The sequence below is a fragment of the Stomoxys calcitrans genome, chromosome 3 (genome assembly GCF_963082655.1).
Source record: "Stomoxys calcitrans chromosome 3, idStoCalc2.1, whole genome shotgun sequence".
Classification (NCBI taxonomy): Eukaryota; Metazoa; Arthropoda; class Insecta; order Diptera; family Muscidae; genus Stomoxys; species Stomoxys calcitrans.
In genome coordinates this window covers 178,305,004-178,327,711 of record NC_081554.1, presented here as the reverse complement: position 1 = coordinate 178,327,711, position 22,708 = coordinate 178,305,004, and the positions used below count along the sequence as shown (strand labels likewise).

The window sequence follows — 22,708 nt, the reverse complement described above, 5'->3', positions numbered from 1 at the left end:
TGAAGCTTGGGGTGGTCCCCCTGGCACTTGGTCCGACAATTGGATATTAGATACGTTTTCTTATCTTAAATACCTTTCATTTGAATCCCATATTGTCGTGATTGTTCTAAATATATGTTTGGTGGGTTTTAGGGTGGGGCAGCCCCCCTAGGTACCCCATCTGAAATTTCGATACCAAATTTGTATTTTTAGGGTACTCTATTAGAGCACGCAAAATTTCGCTTAAATCTCACCACCCATCTCCGAGTTTTGGCGTTTTTTAAATTTTGGGCAAGGGGGAGGGTCCGCCCACCCGCCCCCCTTCAAATATCAAAAAATTTAGTACCCTATTTTCACCACGGGGTTATTATGCACCATCTGCACCATTATACAAATCGGTTCAGCCGTTTCTGAGTCTATAAGGAACACACAAACATACAAACAAACACAAATTGATTTTTATATATAAGATAGCTGCCATATGGGCCGATCTGCCCATGAAGGGTCTGATGCCCATAAAAGCTTTATTTTTTCTGCGAATATTTAGCTCAGATCGGTCCAGATTTAAATATAGCCCCCATATAGGCCTATCCACCGATTTAAGGATTTAGGCCCAAAAAAAGCCACATTTATTATCTAATTTTGCTGAAATTTGGATCAGTGAGTTGTGTTAGGCCCTTCAACATCGTTTTTCAATTTGGCCCAGATCGGTCACGATTTGAATATAGCTGCCGCATAGACCGATCTCTCGATATGAGGCTTTGGACCCATTAAAGGCACATTTATTGTCCGATTTCGCCGAAATTTGGGACTGTGAGTTGTGTTAGGCCACTCGATATCCATCTTCAATTTTGCCCCGATCGGTCCAGATTTGGATATAGCTGCCATATCCACCGATCTCTCGATTTATGGTCTTAGGCCCATAAAAGGAGCATTAATTGTCAGATGCCTCCAAAATTTTGGACAGTGAGTTTTGTTATGCCCTTCAACATTATTCTTCAATTTGGCTCAGATCGGTTCAGATTCGAATATAGCTGCCATATAGACCGATCTATCGATTTAAAGTGTTGGTCCAATAAAAGGCTCATTTATAATCCGATTTCGCTTAAATTTTACACAATGATTTTTGTTGAGCTTTTCGATATCCCCGATTTGACTTCTTGATACTTTTCAAGTCGCAATTTTTGTCCGATTTAGCTAAAATTTTGCATGCGCTATTTTGCTTTTTTTACTTTCAATAACTGTACCTAGTACGGTCCAAATCGATCTATAACCTGATATAGCTCTCATATAAACCCGATCTCCCGACTTGACTTCTTGAGTCCTTACAAGCCACAATTTTTATCCGATTTGGCTGAAATTTTGCATGCCATGTTCTGTTACGAATTCCAACAACTGTGCCAAATACGGTCCAAATCATTCTATAACCTGATATAGCTCCCATATAAACCGGTCTGATTGATTATCCTTGTTCGGTCCCAAAAAGCTTTAATTTTTGCTGTTTGTATGATTAGTTGTATAAATTGATAGCAGAAACCATGGTGGTTGGTTCACCAAGATTCGGCCCGGCCGAACTTAGACCGCATTTACTTATTAGAAATTAGATGAACTATACCCTCAATAACATCTACCCCCACAAGGTAGGAAATATTAATTTCCATTTTAAAATACCAATCCATCACTTGACCGTATATCTTTTCCATACAAAAAATGCACCTTAAACCACTAATCATTCACAAGGGCTATTACTTTTTGCCATTTAAACTTTCTTTACTGCACCAAACTACCCCACCTTCATTTGCTCCTTCTCCTTTTATCCCCACCTAATATAGCCTAATGTAAAGGAATTAGTTTCAAACATTTCATCAACATGTCCTACACGTCCACTTACCACAAAAGGACATTGAAGCGAACGCAAATTACTGTCAATTTCTTTTGATTGGACAACATTGATAGCTTACGTGATTTATGCGTAGGTAAACAAGTGTGGCATTCCCATGTTTCCTAAAATATGTTTACCTAAATGCTTTGGCCCACAACACACACACACACCCTCCATATACCTGAAACAAAAACAAACTTCCAAACAAATAAAGGAGGACACCGGCTTTGCAAACACCAGGAACTTAGGCGGACTAACTGACTAACCACACAAAAAAAAATATATAACTCAACCTAATGAACTTTTCTTCTTACATCATCTCGAAACACTTGAAGTCAATACAAGGGGAGCGTATGATTGACATAGGACGGAGATAGTGTGATTAACACTAAGTAACTTAAATAAAAAAATAAAATTAAAAAAAAATAAAAGAAAATAAAAAAAGAAAACATGAAACATAAAAAAGAAATAAAATTAAAAAAAATAGTAAAAAAAAAAAACAAGTAAAAGCGTGCTAAGTTCGGCCGGGCCGAATCTTATATACCCTCCACCATGGATCGTATTTGTCGAGTTCTTTTCCCAGCATCTCTTCTTAGGCAAAAAAGGATAAAAGGAAAGATTTGCCCTGCTATTAGAGCGATATCAAGATATGGTCCGGTGCGGACCACAGTTAAATTATATGTTGGAGACCAATTCAGCCAATTCGAATAAAAATTGCGCCCATTGGGGGCTCAAGAAGTGAAATAGAGAGAACGATTTATATGGGAGCTGTATCGGGCAATAGACCGATTCAGACCATAACAAACACGTTTGTTGATGGTCATGAGAGGATCCGTCGTACAAAATTTCAGGCAAATCGGATAATAATTGCGGCCTCTAGAGGCTCAAGAAGTCAAGATCCCAGATCGGTTTATATGGCAGCTATATCGGGTTATGGACCGATTTGAACGTTATTTGACACAGTTGTTGAAAGTAAGAATAAAAAACGTCATGCAAAATTTCAGCCAAATCGGATAGGAATTGGGCCCTCTAGAAGCTCAAGAAGTCAAATCCCCAGATCTGTTTATATGACAGCTATATCAGGTTATGGACCGATTTGAACCATACTTGGCACAGTTGTTGGATGTCATAACGAAATACTTCGTGCAAAAATTCATTTAAATCGGATAAGAATTGTGTCCTCTAGAGGCTCAAGAAGTCAAGACCCAAGATCGGTTTATATGGCAGCTTTATCAGGTTATAGACCGATTTGAACCATACATGGCACAGTTGTTGGGTATCATAACAAAACACGTCGTGCAATATTTCATTTCAATCGGATAAGAATTGCGCCCTCTAGAGGCTCAAGAAGTCAAGACCCAAGATCGGTTTATATGCCAGCTATATCAGGTTATAAACCGATTTGAACCATACTTGGCACAGTTGGTGGATATCATAACAAAATACTACGTGCCAAAATTCATTCAAATTGGATAAGAATTGCGCCCTCTAGAGGCTCAAGAAGTCAAGACCCAAGATCGGTTTATATGACAGCTATGTAAGGTTATGGACCGATTTGAACCATACTTAACACAGTTATTGGATATCATAACAAAACACGTCGTGCAAAATTTTATTCCAATCGGATAAGAATTGCGCACTCTAGAGGCTCAAGAAGTCAAGACCCAAGATCGGTTTATATGGCAGCTATATCAGGCAATGGACTGATTTGAACCATACTTATCACAGTTGTTGAATGTCATAACAAAACACGCCGTGCAAAATTTCATCCCAATCGGATAAGAATTGTGCCCTCTAGAGGCTCAAGAATTCAAGACCCAAGATCGGTTTATATGGCAGCTATATCAGGTTATGGACCGATTTGAACCGTACTTGGCACAATTGTTGGATATCATAACAAAACACGTCGTGCCAAATTTCATTTCAATCGGATAAGAATTGCGCCCACTAGAGGCTCATTAAGTCAAGACCTAAGATCGGTTTATATGGCAGCTATATCAGGTTATGGACCGATTTAAACCATACTTGGCACAGTTGTTGGATATCATAACAAAACACGTCGTGCCAAATTTCATTTCAATCGGATAAGAATTGAGCACTCTAGAGGCTCAAGAAGTCAAGACCCAAGAACGGTTTATATGGCAGCTATATCAGGTTATAGACCGATTTGAACCATACTTGGCGCAGTTGTTGGATGTCATAATAAAACACGTCGTGCAAAATTACATTCCGATCGGATAAGAATTGCGCCCTCTAGAGGCTCAAGAAGTCAAGACCCAAGATCGGTTTATATGGCAGCTATATCAGGTTATGAACCGATTTGAACCATACATGGCACAGTTATTGGATAACATAACAAAACACGTCGTGCAAAATTTCATTCCCATCGGATAAGAATTGCGCACTCTAGAGGCTCAAGAAGTCAAGACCCAAGATCGGTTTATATGGCAGCTATATCAGACAATGGACCGATTTGAACCATACTTATCACAGTTGTTGAATGTCATAACAAAACACGTCGTGCAAAATTTCATTCCAATCGGATAAGAATTGCGCCCTCTATAGGCTTAAGAAGTCAAGACCCAAGATCGGTTTATATGGCAGCTATATCAGGTTATAAACCGATTTGAACCATACTTGGCACCGTTGTTGGGTATCATAACAAAACACGTCGTGCAAAATTTCATTCCAATCGGATAAGAATTGCGCACTCTAGAGGCTCAGGAAGTCAAGACCCAAGATCGGTTTATATGGCAGCTATATCAAAACATGGACCGATATGGCCCATTTGCAATACCAACCGACCTACACTAATAAGAAGTATTTGTGCAAAATTTCAAGCGGCTAGCTTTACTCCTTCGAAAGTTAGTGTGCTTTCGACAGACAGACAGACGGACGGACGGACGGACGGACAGACGGACAGACGGACAGACGGACGGACATGGCTAGATCGACATAAAATGTCACGAATATATATACTTTATGGGGTCTCAGACCAATATTTCGAGTAGTTACAAACAGAATGACGAAATTAGTATACCCCCCATCTTATGGTGGAGAGTATAACAAGTAAAACGGCTTTAAATTCGGCCGGCCCAAACTTTAGAAACCCGTCCTCGGGTATATGTTAACCACCTTTTGTCATAATACGGTCACGGGATAGCTGCTTGCACCACACAAACTATAACTTTGAGGTCCGAGGTGGTGTTCTTTGCTGTAACGAGAAGCATAGCTGCGAGCTACCGGGCGTGTCCGCAGGTTGCGGATAGTGGAATGCTCCATGCGGAGTAGCTGCAACAGCAGTCGCGGACAATCAGCGGCATCTAGCGGGGAGTCTCAGTGAGAGGTCGGTTGGCACCGGCTCTTGCACAAATACTGAATGTCTATGATGCTCGATATGACAAGGCGAGTTATTGGCGCCTTTAAATAATCAATGGCCATTTTGTTCATGCGGCGATCGGCCCTTTGAACCGGAACGAGCTTGCTCACCTACAGGAGCTTGTCCAAATATAGAAGACATTGACGACATTGTCAACAGGATTACGACTGCACTTGTGGGGTCTTTCGAAGATAGTTGTTCTCTTTGAGAAAGGAAATCAGCCCAAGAAAAACCCCAGGATGACCGGGGTTGGGGATGCAATATTGGGAAAAGGTCCGCAGACTTTATAACAGAGCGCGTCGTAAAAAAAAGCGAAAGTTTATTGGGATGTGTTACACAGGTTTCAAGGAATGCAATAAGGTTATCAGAAAACGTGTCTCCTGTAAGCTTTTCTGCGAACAGGTCGATTGTGTGAATGGCGCCGCCAAGATGAGAAAGTTTCTCTCAAAAAACCCATGTCCAAACTGAAACCTTGGTAGACTACATGGGAGTTAGAGTAGAGACAACGGAGGACATGTTAAGGCTTTTGATACAAACGCATTTTCCACATGATATGACGGGACTCAAGGGGACACCGAAATCTTGGAATAATGAAATTCGGTCAGTCTCATTATTTCAAGATTCCGGTGTCTCCGATGGCTTATCATCACAGAATTTATGGTAAAGAAGCCTTGGGGAGCTTCAAACCATTTAAGTCACCCAGACCTGATGGAATATTTCCAGCGTTACTACAGAAGGAGGCCAACTATCTGGAGCCACATCTGGCTAATATTTTTACAGCGTGCCCAGGACTTGCCAATACTCCCAAAGCCTGGCAGGAGGGAAGGGTGGTATATATACTCAAGCCCGGCAATGCAAGCTATGCGACATCAAAGGCCTTCACACCTATAAGCCTTATGTCCCTTCCACTAAAAAACATGGAATGTATGGTGGACACTATGATAGAGAATAGGACATCCAGCGAACTGCTCAAATACAAACAGCATGCTTATGTCAAGGGAAGGTCGGTGGAGACTACCCTGCACCAGGTTGTGCATAAAACAGAAGAATCCTTCAATGCCAAGACATACACATTAGCGGTAAGCATTGACATAAAGGGTTCTTTTAACAATGTGCGGACCAACACACTGATCCAATCTCTAGACCAGTATCGGGTGAACCGGGTCTCGGTACTCGGTCTCTGAAACAACTATGTAGACATCCATATACCTTTGTCTCCCTAATCATTGGTGTAGCACTAGCTGCTGGTTTCCATTTGTGCTAGGGTTCCTCCAGCTCATTCCTGTATACCTGGTATTCGTGTTTTTCACTCGACCTCAACTGACGTCTCAGGTATTTGGTGAGAAACCCCTGCATTTTCATCCATTTCCCCTATTCAATGTCATCCATTATACTCTTGTTGAGTATGTCAGAATCGGCCTAATCACACTTTCGTAGAGCTAATGAACATGATTTTCACAGAGTTTACGTAAGACCCCTTGCTCTGACCCATTTATATGACACTAGCATCCCGGTGGTCCTCCTCGCTACCCCCGTTTTTGATACCCCCATTTTAGTGTAGGACTTTAGGTAGGCACTCAGTTTATAAGATTATAAAGTTTTGTAATAATTGCGCAAAAATTTGAGAAATTGGTCCCCTTGTGTAAAGAAAATACCAAGAAAAACAATGCATCGGAAAAATCATTAAGTCGCCCAATATATATTTTCAAGGAATAAAAAAATAGCAATTAGGACACTTTAGCTCAATTTGTAAAGAAAGTACCATTTTGTATGTTTTAGTACTTATTTTACACTTTTTGGTACTCTAGCTGCATCTACGAAGAAAGTACCAAATGGTACCAATTTTGGTACCAAAAAGTGTGAATAATGAATAGATCGTTTAGCCACCATTTTTTTATTTCTTTGTTGTACCTACATACCAAACTTCAGACCTCAAGATCCATCTAAACAGAAAGTACAAAATGGTACCAATTTTGGTACCAAAATGTACAATTTTGAATGAATCATTTAGTCATCCACCATTTTTTTCTTAGTCGTAACTATATCCAAAATTTTGGACCTCAAACTCCATCTACAAAGAAAGTACCAAATAGTACCAATTTTGGTACCAAAATGTTAGAAATATGAAAAAAATCATTGAGTCGGGAATCATATATTTCTAAATTTTACCTGCATCCCAAATTACAGTCTTCAAACACCATCTGAACAGAAAGTAGAAAATGGTACCAATTTTGGTACCAAAATATACAAATTGTATAAAGATGGTAGTCACCCATCATATTTTTCCAAGTTGTCCCTACATTCCAAATTTCACGCCTCTGGCTCCATCTGTAAAGAAAGTACTAAATGGCACCAATTTTAGTACTAAAATGTACGAATTTTGAATAGATCAATTAGTCACCCATCAAATATTTCCTTGTTGTACCTACATGCCAAATTTCAGAACTGTAGCTCCATATGTAATGAAAGTACTAAAATTTTACCAATTGCGTTGCCAAATGTACGTTTCCTCTGGTTACCAGTACCATTTTTCTATTTTTTTTTGTATTCACCCTCATCCTTTTGCATCCTTTGTCGACTTTCAAAATTCTACCCCTATTGAAGTTTGAATGGATTACTTAGTCACCCATCAAATATTTCCTTGTTGTACCTACATGCAAAATTTCAGAACTGTAGCTCCATATGTAATGAAAGTACTAAAATTTTACCAATTGCGTTGTCAAATGTACGTTTCCTCTGGTTACCAGTACTATTTTTCTATATTTTGTATTCACCCTCATCCTTTTGCAACAGAAGTCTTTTAAGTCGACTTTCAAAATTCTACCCCTATCGAATTTTGAATGGATTACTTAGTCACTCATCATATATTTCCTAGTTGTACCTACATGCCAAATTTCAGAACTCTAGCTCCATTTGTAATGAAAATACTAAATTTTACCAAATGTACGTTTTCTCCGGTTACCAATACTATTTTTCCATTTTTTTTTTGTATTCACCCTCATATTTTGGAACAGGTGTTTTTTAAGTCAAATTTCAAAATTCGACCCCAATCCACCCTCCCTGTACAAAAGTTCACCCATTTCGTACCTTTATGGTACTTTTTTTAGTACCTAAATGTACAAATTTCCAAAAAGTCTTATAGTCACCCAATTATGGTTGCCAAAGTGTACCATATTTCCAAAATTCAGAGAAAGTACAAAATAGTACCAAAATGTGCTACTAAACGTACTATTTTTTCCACTTCCGGTACGATTTTTCAAATTTTTTCACCATGCCTTATTTTTTCGATATGCTCTTTAATTTGAGCCCAAGAACATAATTCTAGCCCTTTCCGTTCGCGCTGGGAAAATAGTACCCTTTCGTACTTTTTGGTACTTTTTAGTACCTAAACGTACAAATATCACCAAATCCAGCCTTATCCCGTGCCTATGATCGAAGAGCAACATTCGTGCAAAATTTCATGAATTCTTGCTTTAGCATTTTGGGCTGGGCGATGATCAGTCAGTCACTCTAGCCTCTCTCGGGTTACCTACATAGAACATTTGGATACCTTTCCCTCAGAAGTTATTTAACATGGTCCGCATAGCCGGCTAGCTCAAATCCCTCATCGGCGAGGATTCTCAGCACATATTTTATAGTCGCCCACAGGAGCGGTGATAGAATTCTTTACAAGGTCCACAGAAAGTTATATACCCATGAAGTCTAAAATCTTGGCATGACCTTTCTTCCTTACTTTGCATGCCGCCCCTTGGAATAAAACTAACACACATACACCCATGCAACAAATTTCCATTTACTGTGGCTTATAAAGACAGCCAACCTTTCCTTACATTCTTTCTTTATGTTGCATAGTGCCTTAGTAAAATACAAATTGAGGAGATAAGAGGAAAAAAGCCAAAGGTGATTTACACTCTACACCAAGAGTATAGCCAGCAGGGCCATTAGCAAACAATTTCAATGAAATATCAACACAATTTCTTTGCATTCTGTGTCAATTATCAGGAAAATCCTTACATGATGTCCTGTCGCTGATAAAAGGCATGGGAAATGTCAAAAAATAAAAGGTAAAGCTTAAACAAACATCTCCATGAAAGCATTGGGAACAAAGCAACAAGTTTGTGTGTGTGTGTGAGTGTGTGTGTGTGAGTGTGCGAGAGTGTGTTTATTTTTGTGAAATAGAATCCATATACCTTATTTGAATGCTTGTTTGCATTTATCCCACAATTCCTTGTACTCACCTTATGCCTCCCACATTTAATATTATGCGATTTTCGCCATCCATTTTGCTGTTGTTGTTGCTGCTGCTGCTGTGTGTATGCACAATTTATCATTCCAATAATAATAATCAACCAAGGAAAACAGTTGCGAGAGAGGCGAAGTTAGACAGAGAGAGAGAGAGAGAGTGTGTGTGTGAGAGGAACACCTTTTGATATGAAGGGTTCTGCTGTTCTCTGTTGATTTTTTGTTAGAAATGTCGTTGTTTTGGTTGTAACTTTTTTTAGTTATTTTTTTCTCTCTGTGTTGTTTTGTTGTTTTTTATTTTATTTTGTTTTATTTTTTTTTTTGTTGCTTGTGGTGATAATGTACACAATTTTTCACTTTCTTGCTATATTATGGTTATGGCATTGTTTTTGCTGTTGTTTTCCTTTTCTTTTTCTTTCTTTTTGTTTTTGTTTTTGTTGCTATCTATGGGTTTGGTTTGCTTGGTTAGCTTCGATTTGGTTTGGGTTGTTGTTTTTATTTGAGATAAAAAGGACGATGATGTTGATGTCGATGATGATGCTGCGGCTGCCGTTGATGCTCTCGCTATATAGAGAATGAAATAAAACGATAAGATAAGATGTCGAAGTATGTCGTTTTCGCCTTACACTAGAACTTTCAACCTATCACGCACACAATCACTCAAACACGTACACATTTCAACCAAAACGACCATCATCAAGGGAAGGGCTATCTATGTGGGCTTATATGTTTTGCAAGGCAGTGTGTATGTGCGTATGTGTGTGCGTGTGTGTGGTTATTTAGCCTAGTGTATTCAAATTAACAGCTCCTTTGTTTCTGTTGTTGTTGTTGCTGTCTGTTTTGTTTTTATTTGTATTTTGGTGTTGCCACAGGCTACCCTTTTTACAGGTCACATTCTTGTTAAAAGCGATAGAAAAGTTCTCAGAGTCAAAGAAGTTTTTGTATTTTTTCTGGCTACCACCTTTGAGAGAAGGAAGAACAATTAAAACAATTTTCTCATTTCGTTTGAAAGCAAAAAAGATTTTTTTAACATTCACTTATAATAAATTTATAGTAAATATTGAATTTTATATTTATTTTATAGCTATAATAGCTAGTCTGGAGGCCACCGTAGCGTAATGATTATAGTGTCATAGTGCCTGATTTCGAATCCAGGCGAGAACGTCAAAAACAAGTAAAAGCCTGCTAAGTTCGGCCGGACCGAGTCTGGGGCGCCCAACACCATGGATTCTCTAAAATATGGTAGCTATATATAGTTATAGACCGAATTGGACCTTACCTCGCGCAGTTTTGGAGAGTCATTACAGAGCACTATATGCAAAATTTCAGCCAAATCGGATAAAAATGGCGTCTGTTAAGGGCTCAAGAAATCAAATCGGGAGATCGGTTTATATGGAAGCTATATCAAGTTATAGACCGATTTAAACCCTACTTGTCCCAGTTGTTGAAACTCATAACAGAAGACTATGTGCAAAATCTCAGCCAAATAGGATGAAAATTGAGTTTTCCAGGTGCTCAAGAAGTCAAATCGGGAGATCGGTTTATATGGGAGCTATATCAGGTTATAGACCGATTTGGACCGTACTTAACACATTTGTTGGAAGTCATAACAGAGCACTATATGCAAAATTTCAGCCAAATAGGGAGGTCGGTTGATATGGGAGCTATATCAGGTTATAGACCGATTTGGACCGTACTTGGCACATTTGTTGAAACTCATAACAGAAGACTATATGCAAAATCTCAGCCAAATCGGATGATAATTAAAGCTTCCAGGTGCTCAAGAAGTCAAATCGGGAGATCGGTTTATATGGGAGCTATATCAGGTTATAGACCGATTTGGACCGTACTTGACACATTTGTTGGAAGTCATAACAGAGCACTATATGCAAAATTTCAGCCAAATCGGATAAAAATTGCGGCTGGTAAGGGCTCAAGAAGTCAAATAGGGAGATCGGTTGATATGGGAGCTATATCATGTTCATGACCGATTTGAACCGTACATGGCATAGTTGTTGGAAGTCATAACAGAACACCATGTACAAAGTTTCAGCCAAATGGGATGAAAATTGAGGCTTCCAGGGGCTCAAAAAGTGAAATCGGGAGATCGGTTTATATGGGAGCTATATCAGGTTATAGACCGATTTGGACCGTACTTAGCACATTTGTTGGAAGTCTTAACAGAACACTATGTACAAAATTTCAGCCCAATCGGATGAAAATTCTGGCTCCCAGGGGCTCAAGAAGTCAAATCGGGAGATCGGTTTATGTGAGAGCTATATCATGTTCATGACCGATTTGAACCGTACATGGCATAGTTGTTGGAAGTCATAACAGAACACCATGTACAAAGTTTCAGCCAAATGGGATGAAAAGTGAGGCTTCCAGGGGCTCAAAAAGTGAAATCGGGAGATCGGTTTATATGGGAGCTATATCAGGTTATAGACCGATTTGGACCGTACTTAGCACATTTGTTGGAAGTCTTAACAGAACACTATGTACAAAATATCAGCCAAATCGGACAAAAATTGTGGCTACCAGGGGCTCAAGAAGTCAAACCGGTAGATCGGTTTATATGGGAGCTATATCAGGTTATAGACAAATTTAGACCCTACTTGGCCCAGTTGTTAGAAATCATAACAGAACACCATGTACAAAATTTCGGCCAAATCCGACAAAAATTGAGGCTTCCATGGGCTCAAGAAGTCAAACCGGGAGATCGGTTTATATGTGAGCTATATCCAAATCTGAACCGATATGGCCCATTTGCTATTTCCAACGACTTACATCAATATAAAATATTTCTTCAATCTTTCAAGCGGGTAGCTTTACGCGTTCGACCTCTACCGTGATTTTGACAGACGGATGGACGGACGGACGGACATGGCTAATTCGAATCAGAATGTCGAGACGATCAAGCATATATACACTTCATAGGGTCCTAGATCAATATTTCGAGGTGTTTCAAACGGAATGACTAGATTAGTATACCCCCCTCCTATGGTGGTGGGTATAAAAATTTTCAGCACTGGTTTTCCCCTCCTAACGCAAACAACATTTGTGAGGTACTATTGGGTTGCCCAAAAAGTAATTGCGGATTTTTCATATAGTCGGCGTTGACAAATTTTTTCACATCTTGTGACTCTGTAATTGCATTCTTTCTTCTTGCTTTAGAAAAAAAGTATATTTGATTAAAGTTCATTCCAAGTATTATTAAAAATGCATTTACTTTCTTTAAAAAAATCCGCAATTACTTTTTGGGCAACCATAGGTTGGATTAGGTTTGCTGGGTTGCCCACCAAAGGAGAGGTCATTCTGGCCCATTGTGGTACCCTAGAAAGAAAGGGACGTTAAAGAAGATGTGAGACCTCTGACTAGAGGTTATACACGAATAATAGAAACACAGGAGGAATGGAGTAGCCGAGCATGGGGTGAAGAAACGCCCATCCCCACGCAAGCACGGATGTACCTACGCCAGGAGCTTATGGCATCCCCCTTCGGAACCATACTGTTCCTTCAACAAATCTCAGGAGACCCACCAGAGGTGCGTTCACAAGTTCACCCAGATTACAGAAGAAACGGCTCCCCAGAATGGAGAGACTACATGAACACAGCTCAATAGTCTCCTTTTCATCCTCATCGAGGCAACTCCTACAGAAGTCATTGTGCGGTATTCCCATACGCGCCGCCATGAGGCCTATGGCACAGTGTCTGGTTATGACCCCTGTCAAGGTACTCGTCGACCTCTTATCGAACGCCAGCAACTCTCTCGTCCTCCTCCGGTCGATGACCGGCCATAGCGCCTTTGCCGTCCGGCAACCATCCACCAAGTCCCACCTCGCTACGGACGCCGCCCTGGCCACCTCCTCTACTGTGTTCAGTAGCTCGGCAAATTACAAGTAGACCAATGACTGGTCCGCCCTGCGGAGACGAATCCCTCCTGGTGCACTCGTCCGCCCTTTCAACCTGGAATCCCCTCATGCCCAGAAACAAATGTCAGCTTAACATCGTGGGCCCGGAGTCTATCCAGGGTCTCCAAACAATCCACCACGTATCTTGACCTGAACAACAATACGTCCTTATGAAGGGTAGGGTAGTAGGTGGGCTGGTCCCAGACTCTGTACCAGATTCGTAGCCAACTCCCATTTTGTGACGTTGGACATTCATGCCCATTTTAGAAGTTTTTGATATTGGGGAGGCCCCGCAGACAGCTTGGACCAAATTCTTATAACAGATGTGTACTCAACTTCTAAACACCTTTCATTTCATACCAATATTGTCCCAATTGATAAATATGTCCTGCTGGGGGTTTTTGAGGGGTGGGGGGAGAAGCCCCTCACACACCAAGGAATAAATTTTTATGTCAGATTTGTTTTCTACATTTAAAAACCTTTCATTTGATACCCAGATTGCCCAAAGCGGTAAAAGTGTCCTGTTGGGTGGTGTTTTTGGGAGCGGGGGATCCACCGACACTTAGAATGACATTTTTATGAAAATTTCGTATTCTACTCTAAAATACCTTTCATTTGATACCCATATTGTCCCAATCGGTAAACATGTCCGTTCAGGAGGGTTTTGGGATGGGGCGTCCCCCATGTGTTTTTTGGGGTACCATAAAGTGGCATACGAAATTTTGCTTAAAACGGTGCACTCATCTCCGAGAACTAACGTTTTTGAAAAGTGGACTAAGGGGGAGGGTCCGTCCCCCATTCGAATAACAAAAAATTTAGTACCCTATATTCACCGGGGTCTCAAACTCTACCATCTGTGATAATTTCATGAAAATCGGTTCCGCCGTTTTTATACCCTCCACCATAGGATGGGGTGTACTAAATTCGTCATTCTGTTTGTAACATCTCGAAATATTAGACTAAGACCCCATAAAGTATATATATTCTTGATCGTCATGACATTTTAAGTCGATCTAGCCATGTCCGTCCATCTGTCCATCCGTGTTTCCGTCGAAAGCACGCTAACTTTCGAAGCAGTAAAGCTAGCCGCCTGAAATTTTGCACAAATATTTCTTATTAGCGTAGGTCGGTTGGGAATGTAAATGGGTCATATCGGTCCATGTTTTGATAAAGCTGCCATATAAACCGATCTTGGATCTTGACTTCTTGAGCCACTAAAGGGCCCAATTCTTATCCGATTTGGCTGAAATTTTGCCCGAGGTATTTTATTATGACTTCCAATAACTGTGTTGAGTGTGGTCGAAATCGGTCTATAACCTAATGTATCTGTCATATAAACCGATCTGGGGTCTTGACTTCTTGAGCCTCTAGAGGGCGCGATTCTAATCCGATTTGGCATGAGTTGTTTTGTTACGATTTTCAACAACTCTGCTAAGTATGGTTGAAATCGGTTCATAACCTGATATATCTGTCATATAAACCGATCTGGGGTCTTGACTTCTTGAGCCTCTGGAGGGCGTAATTCTAATCCGATTTGGCTGAAATTTTGCATGAAGTGTTTTGTTATGATTTCCAACAACTGTGTCAAATATGGTCCAAAACGGTCCATAATCTGATATAGCTTCTACATAAACCCCTCCTGGATCTTGACTTCTTAAACCTCTAGAGGGCGCAATTCTTATCGGATTTGGCTGAAATTTGGCATGAGTTTTTTGGTTACGATTTTCAACAACTTTTCCAAGTATGGTTGAAATCGGTTCATAACCTGATATATCTGTCATGTAAACCGATCTGGGGTCTTGACTTCTTGAGCCTCTAGAAGGCGCAACTCTTATCCGATTTGGCTGAAATTTTGTACAACGGTTTCTCCCATCACCTTCAACATACATGTGCAATATGGTCTTCATCGATCCATAGCTTAATACAGCTCCCGCATAAACCGATCCCCCGATTTTCCTTTTTGGGTTCCTACAAGGGGCAATTTTTATCTGAATGGACTAAAATATCATCCAATGACTTCTCTTATGGTCTTCAACATTCAGTTCACTTATGGTCCGAAACGGACTAAAACTTGATGTATCTTCATTATTCTTTGTTTGCCTAAAAAGAGATATCGCTCAAAAAACTCGACATATGTGATCCATGGTGGGTGGTATATAAGATTCGGTCCGGCCGAACTTAGCACTCTCTCACTTGTTCTTATTTTATTCGATTTGGCAACGTCCGAACTTAACCCGTGTTTACTTGCCTTCATGTTGTTTGAATTTTCTTTGTTTTCTTATTGTAAAGGGTATTCCAATACAGATTTGCCAACTTTGAATTTTATTTTTTGAAATCATCAAACTGTCACTTTCAATTAATTCAGCATACTCAAAATTTTCATCATGGTAAAGTACACAAACAAACAACATCTGCAAATCATAAAAATTTAATACCGAAATTCGGAATCGGTGACCGCTACATTAAGAGCAAAATCATGGTGGCAACATTTGTAAGGTACTATGCCATGTAAAACTTCTCTCCAAAGAGGTGTCCCACCGCGGCACGCCTTTCGAACTCGGCTATAAAAAGGAGGCCCCTTATCATTGAGCTTAAACTTGAATCGAACTGCACTCATTGATAAGTGAAAAGTTTGCCCCACATTCCTTAGTGGAATGTTAATGGGCAAAAATTTGCATTTCGGTTCGTCAATAAGCAAAATATGCGTCATTGGTCAGGTGAAAAATCCACGTGTGCTTCTCAAATCAACACTTCATCCACAAAACATAACTGTTTAATGCGGTTTGCATGCCGGCGGTGTCATTGGGCCATACTTCTTCGTCAACTATGCCAATCGTGACGTTACCATGAATAGACAACGCTACCGCACCATGCTCACTGAATATTTTTGGACCTGGACGATATGTGGTTTCAATAGGACGATGCCATAAGCCATACAGCACACGTTACAATCAATTTATTGAAAAATTAGTTTGATGGGTCAAAATATGACCCAGTCGATTGACTGCCTCGTTCATGCAATTTCAAGTCTCTAGACTATTTTCTTGGGGCTCAGTGCCGACATTGAACGGGAAATAGTGACAATTTGGGCTGAAACGTGTGGCCTAGTCATCGAATATTGGGTCCAACGTTTTGACAAATGCCAACGTGCCCATGGTGGCCATATGAACGAAGTCGATTTCCTTTCATAAATGTTTTGAGTGCACTTCAAGCCGATAATAATGTTTTTTACTTATTTTTCACCGTAGTCAAGTTCTTATAAGAAAACCCGTTGCTTCCTCTTTGTATTCCTTTTTTATATTTTTCCCGAATTTGGATTGATACGACTATCCAATCAAGCGTGTTTTTTGTTACACGAATGAACAACAACGGCAACGCTGCTGGTATGTATGTGTTTGCATCGTTTAACATTTCCTTCCGGATACGGATGCTAAAGCTGATGAGGCATCCATGGCACACAGATTTTATGGCTGAAACTTGAAGCTTTTGCATGGCTGTTAGCTGATGGCTGCTGGCTGTTTACTGTTGGTGTCGCTTTGTTGGCATATTTTATTCAATAGCATTTGTCATTTTAAGCTAAGTTCAGTCCTCAGCTTGTTAAATGGCTTAATTGCACTTAAGTTGCCACAATGAATGACATTAATTAGTTAATACCCTTTACCGCTACCGCTACGATACCGACACGGAACGCAACCACCATCATCAACCCGGTCGCTGCTGCTATCAATGCAGCACACACAATGTTGCTCTTCTCGCCCTAACACAACAATGACAATGGCAGCAATGTCAGTCAGCCAACAAACAATGAAAAAGGCCTTTTGGCAACGTCAGCGGCAATGAAGACAATGAAGAAAAAAAAAAAATACAATAATCAAAAAAAAAAAAAAACAAACAGCAGAGCAACTTTTATTTTCCGTGAGAAGAGAATGGAAAAAAACACGTTTTTAATAATGAAAGGACTTTTAATTTGTTACTCTTATCACATTCACACTCACTCTGTCACACACAAATCTGAAAAATACATGGGAGCGCACACATCTACACACACTCATCAAGCCACAATGATATTCGCGGCTAACGTTTTCACGAATGGGAAATGCTTTCAACAGCTACGACAATAACGATGGTGATGGTGTCGACGATGTCGACGACTGCGACAACGACGACCAACCAAGGCACTTAACAGACGAGCAAGCAAATACACGTATTTTAACGAAACGAACAACAGTGCTACAGGCGTCCGACCATGGGCAATTAAATGGTGGGAAAATGTTAGGTATTTTTTGGGGCGGGGAGGTTGAAGACGAGGGACCCTGTCTTTTCTACAGGGATTATTTCTCATTTCCGTGATATTATAATGTATGCACATACAACGGCAAGACACACGCATAGAGAACAATCTCTACATCATTGAAAGAGAAGAGAGCAAAGAGTAAGGAAGAAACGCACAGTGGGGTAAAATAATCTTATATATAAAATTTAATTTGTGTTTTTTGGTATAGACTCAAAAACGGCTGAACGGATTACCTTGAAATTTTCACAGATTGTGTGGGTTGGTCTGGAAGGAAACATAGGCTATATAATTTTTTGATAACGGGAGGGGGCGGACCCTCCCCCTTAGGGTCACACAAAAGTACTACCCAAAATAAAAGTGGACCGATCGGGACAATATGGGATTCAATTGAAAGGTATTCAAGAGTAGAGTACGAATTTCATAACAAAAGTTGGATCCAAGTACCTGGGGGGCCGCCCAAGCCCCAAAACCCCTTAAAATAGGTTTATTTGACGATCATGACAATATGGGACACAAATGAAGGGTATTAGGGAGTAGATTATGAATATAGACAGAAAGGAGTAAAAGGCTTTATAATTTATTGATGTCGGAAGGGAGCGGACCCTCCACCGTTACCCCAAAAATACCACCCAAAATCAAAAGTGGACCGATCGGAACAATATGGGATTTAAATGAAAGGTATTTCATAACAAAAGTTGGATCCAAGTATCATTGGGCCGCCCCAGCCCAAAACGCCTTAAAATAATTTTATTTGACGATCATGACAATAAGGGACACAAATGAAGGGTATTAGGGAGTAGATTATGAATATAGACAGAAAGGAGTAAAAGGCTTTATAATTTATTGATATCGGAAGGGAGCGGACCCTCCACCGTTACCCCAAAAACACCACCCAAAATCAAAAGTGGACCGATAAGGACAATATGAGTATCAAATGAAAAGTATGCGGGAGTAGATATCGAATCTGGCACACAAATTCATGGCGAAGTATAGGGGGTCACCCCACCCTCACAAAAACGCCCAAATTGGGAACCTTAGCCAATCACGGATATATGGGACACGGTTAGTTTGTTCCGCTTAGACTGAAAAACGCCAGAACTGAGTTTCCCGAAATATTCACATATTGTGTAGGTTGGTCTGGAAGGAAACATAGGTTATATAATTTTTCGGCATCGGAAGGGGGACGGACCCTCCCCCTTATGGCACAAAAACACAACCCAAAATCAAATGTCGGCCGATTGGGACAATATAGGTATCAAATGATAGGTATTGGAGTGTAGAATACGAATATGGTATTAAAATTTGAGTCTAAGTACCCACCGGGCCGCCCCAAACAGACATATTGAACGTTCATTTCAATACAGGGCTCAAATGTAAGGTATTCGGGAGTAGATTTCGAATCTGGCATACAAAATCAGATCGAAGTAAAGGGGGTCACGCCACCCCTCAAAAATGCCATTAGACCCATTATGACTATATGATACTTGGCAGAACCGATTTTCTTACGTGGCGGACCCTCCCTCTTACCGCAAAAACGCCACCCATATCCGAAAGTGGTCTGATCGGCACAAGGTATCAAGGTAAGGGTATCAAATGAAAGGTATTGGAGACCAGAAAACGAATATGGAATTAAAATTTGGGTCCAAGTACCCAGCAGGGCCCTCAACCCCAAAACTCCTCTAAACAGATATATTCGAAGTTTTTGTCAATATGGGACTCAAATGAAAAGTATTAGGTAGTACATTACAAATATGGCATTAAACATTAGCTACAAGTATTGGGAGGTCGCCCACTCCCAATTACCCCCAAATGGGCATATAAGCATTAGGGACTCATGGAACTCAAATGAAAGGTATTAGGGATTACAAATATGACATTAAAATTTGCGTTCCAGTATATGTGGCGCTTTTACTCCTAAAGATACGTCAAATGAGTTATTTGACCCGTTATGACAATATTTGAGAGTAGAAAACGAATAGTGTTTTGGGGTACGCCCTAAAGCACTACCTAAACTGAACTTCAGTTCCGTTGGGAATAAAGTTTAAACTCAATGATAATTGACAAAAATTGCGGTTTGTAAGGGCTCAAAACGTCGAATCGGAAGATCGATTTACATGGGAGCTATATCAGATTATATAGCACAGATGTTGGAAGTCGTAACATGCAGAATTTCAGCCGAATAAGAAAACAAGTAAAAGCGTGCTAAGTTCGGCCGGGCCGAATCTTATATACCCTCCACCATGGATCGCATTTGTTGAGTTCTTTTCCCGGCATCTCTTCTTAGGCAAAAAAGGATATAAGAAAAGAGTTGCTCTGCTATTAAAACGATATCAAGATATGGTCCGGTTCGGACCACAATTAAATTATATGTTGGAGACTTGTGTAAAATTTCAGCCAATTCGTATAAGAATTGCGCCCATTGGGGCTCACGAAGTAAAATAGAGAGAAGGATTTATATGGGATCTGTATCGGGCTATAGACCGATTCAGACCATAATAAACAACGTTTGTTGATGGTCATGAGAGGATCCATCGTAGAAAATTTCAGGCATATCGGATAATAATTGCGACCTCTAGGGGCCAAGAAGTCAAGATCCCAGATCGGTTTATATGGCAGCTATATCAGGTTATGAACCGATTTGAACCTTATTTGACACAGTTGTTGAAAGTAAAAATAAAATACGTCATGCAAAATTTCAGCCAAATCGGATAGGAATTGCGCCCTCTAGAAGCTCAAGAAATCAAATCCCCAGATCTGTTTATATGACAGCTATATCAGGTTATGAACCGATTTGAACCATACTTGGCACAGTTGTTGGATATCATAACGAAATACTTCGTGCAAAAATTAATTCAAATCGGATAAGAATTGTGCCCTCTAGAGGGTCAAGAAGTCAAGACCCAAGATCGGTTTATATGGTAGCTATATCAGGTTATGGACCGATTTGAACCATACTTGGCACAGTTGTTGGGTATCATAACAAAACACGTCGTGCGAAATTTAATTGCAATCGGATAAGAATTGCGCCCTCTAGAGGCTCAAGAAATCAAGACCCAAGATCGGTTTATATGGTAGCTATATCAGGTTATGGACCGATTTAAACCATACTTGGCACTGTTGTTGGATATCATAAAAAAACACGCCGTACAAAATTTCATTCGAATCGGATAAGAATTGCGCCCTCTAGAGGCTCAAGAAGTCAAGACCCAAGATCGGTTTATATGGCAGCTATATCAGGTTATGGACCGATTTGAACCATACTTGGCACAGTTGTTGAATATAACAACAAAACACGTCGTGCAAAATTTCATCCCAATCGGATAAGAATTGCGCACTCTAGAGGCTCAAGAAGTCAAGACCCAAGATCGGTTTATATGGCAGCTATATCAAAACATGGACCGATATGGCCCATTTACAATACCAACCGACCTACACTAATAAGAAGTATTTGTGCAAAATTTCAAGCGGCTAGCTTTACTCCTTCGGAAGTTAGCGTGCTTTCGACAGACAGACGGACGGACGGACGGACGGACGGACGGACAGACGGACAGACGGACGGACATGGCTAGATCGACATAAAATGTCACGACGATCAAGAATATATATACTTTATGGGGTCTCAGACGAATATTTCGAGTAGTTACAAACAGAATGACGAAATTAGTATACCCCCCATCTTATGGTGGAGGGTATAAAAATTGCGACTTATAAGGGCTCAAGAAGTCAAATCAAGAGATCGGTTTATATAGGAGCTATATCAGAAAATAGACTGATTTGGATCGTACTTGACACAGTTGTTGGAAGTCATAACAGAACACTACATGCAAACTTTCACCCCAAACGGACAAAAATTGCAGCATCGGTTAACAAATTAGCACTTCATTGCAATATTTCTCAAAATTGGACGAACATATACATAAGAGCTATATCTAAATCTGAACCGAATTCGACCAAACTTTTCGGATATTGTGGAAGTCGTCGAGGAAAGCGTTGTACAAAATTTTGGGAAGATTCGTCAATAAATGCGCTTGCAGTGGGTCTTGAAGTGAAAATCGGGCGATATATATATGAGAACTATATCTAAATCTGAACCGATTTCTATGAAATTCACCAGTAATATCGAAAACCATAAGAAAATCCATTACTGCCAAATTTCGAGAGAATCGGTTAACAAATAACCATTTTATTGCCGTATTACTTCAAATCGGACGAACATATATATGGGAGCTATATCCAAATCTGAACCTATTTCTATGAAGTTGAATAGTAATATCGAGAGCCATAAGAAAATCCTTCCTGCCAAATTTCGAGAGAATCGGTTTACAAATAACCATTTTATTGCCGTATTACTGCAAATCGGACGAACATATATATGGGAGGTATATCCCAATTTAAACCGATTTTTCCCAATTTCAATAAGCTTCGTCTCTAGGCCGAAAAACATGCCCATACCAAATTTGAAGACGATCGGATGAAAATTGCGACCTGTTGTTTGTATACAAAAAATAACATGGACAGACAGACAAACAGACAGAGGGGCACAGCTAAATCGAATCAGAAAGTGATTCTGAATCGATCAGTATACTTATCAAAGGGTCTGTCTCTCTTCTTTTAGGATGTTACAAACAAATGCACTAAGTTATAATATTAGTAGTGGCGTATAGTATAGTTAAAAACCCAAAATAATTGAGAAAAATAGAAAAAAACTATACAGTTTTTTTTTGTTTTATTTTTTATTTTTATTTATATATATTTTTTTTTTATCGTATTTTATTTTATTTTTTTGTAATTTTATTTTTTATTTTATTTTATATTAATTGATTTTATTTGATTTGATTTAATTTTAATTTTTTTTATTTTATTATTATATTATTTTATTTTATTTTACTTTGCTTTATTTTATTTTTTTTATTTTATTTTATTTCATTTCATTTCATTTTATTTTATTTTATTTTATTTTATTTTATTTTATTTTATTTTATTTTATTTTATTTTATTTTATTTTATTTTATTTTATTTTA

General features: G+C 39.5%; 1 protein-coding gene across 1 annotated transcript in view; it reads right to left on the bottom strand.

Moving 5' to 3' along the window:
* Positions 1 to 22,708, bottom strand: part of LOC106091190 (uncharacterized) — a 162,059-nt gene that overhangs the window by 129,260 nt on the left and 10,091 nt on the right. The window contains exon 2 of the mRNA XM_059365173.1: positions 9,479 to 10,046. Coding sequence (XP_059221156.1) covers positions 9,479 to 9,522 — 44 coding nt within the window. The 5' untranslated portion in view covers positions 9,523 to 10,046. The remainder of the gene's footprint in view (positions 1 to 9,478; positions 10,047 to 22,708) is intronic.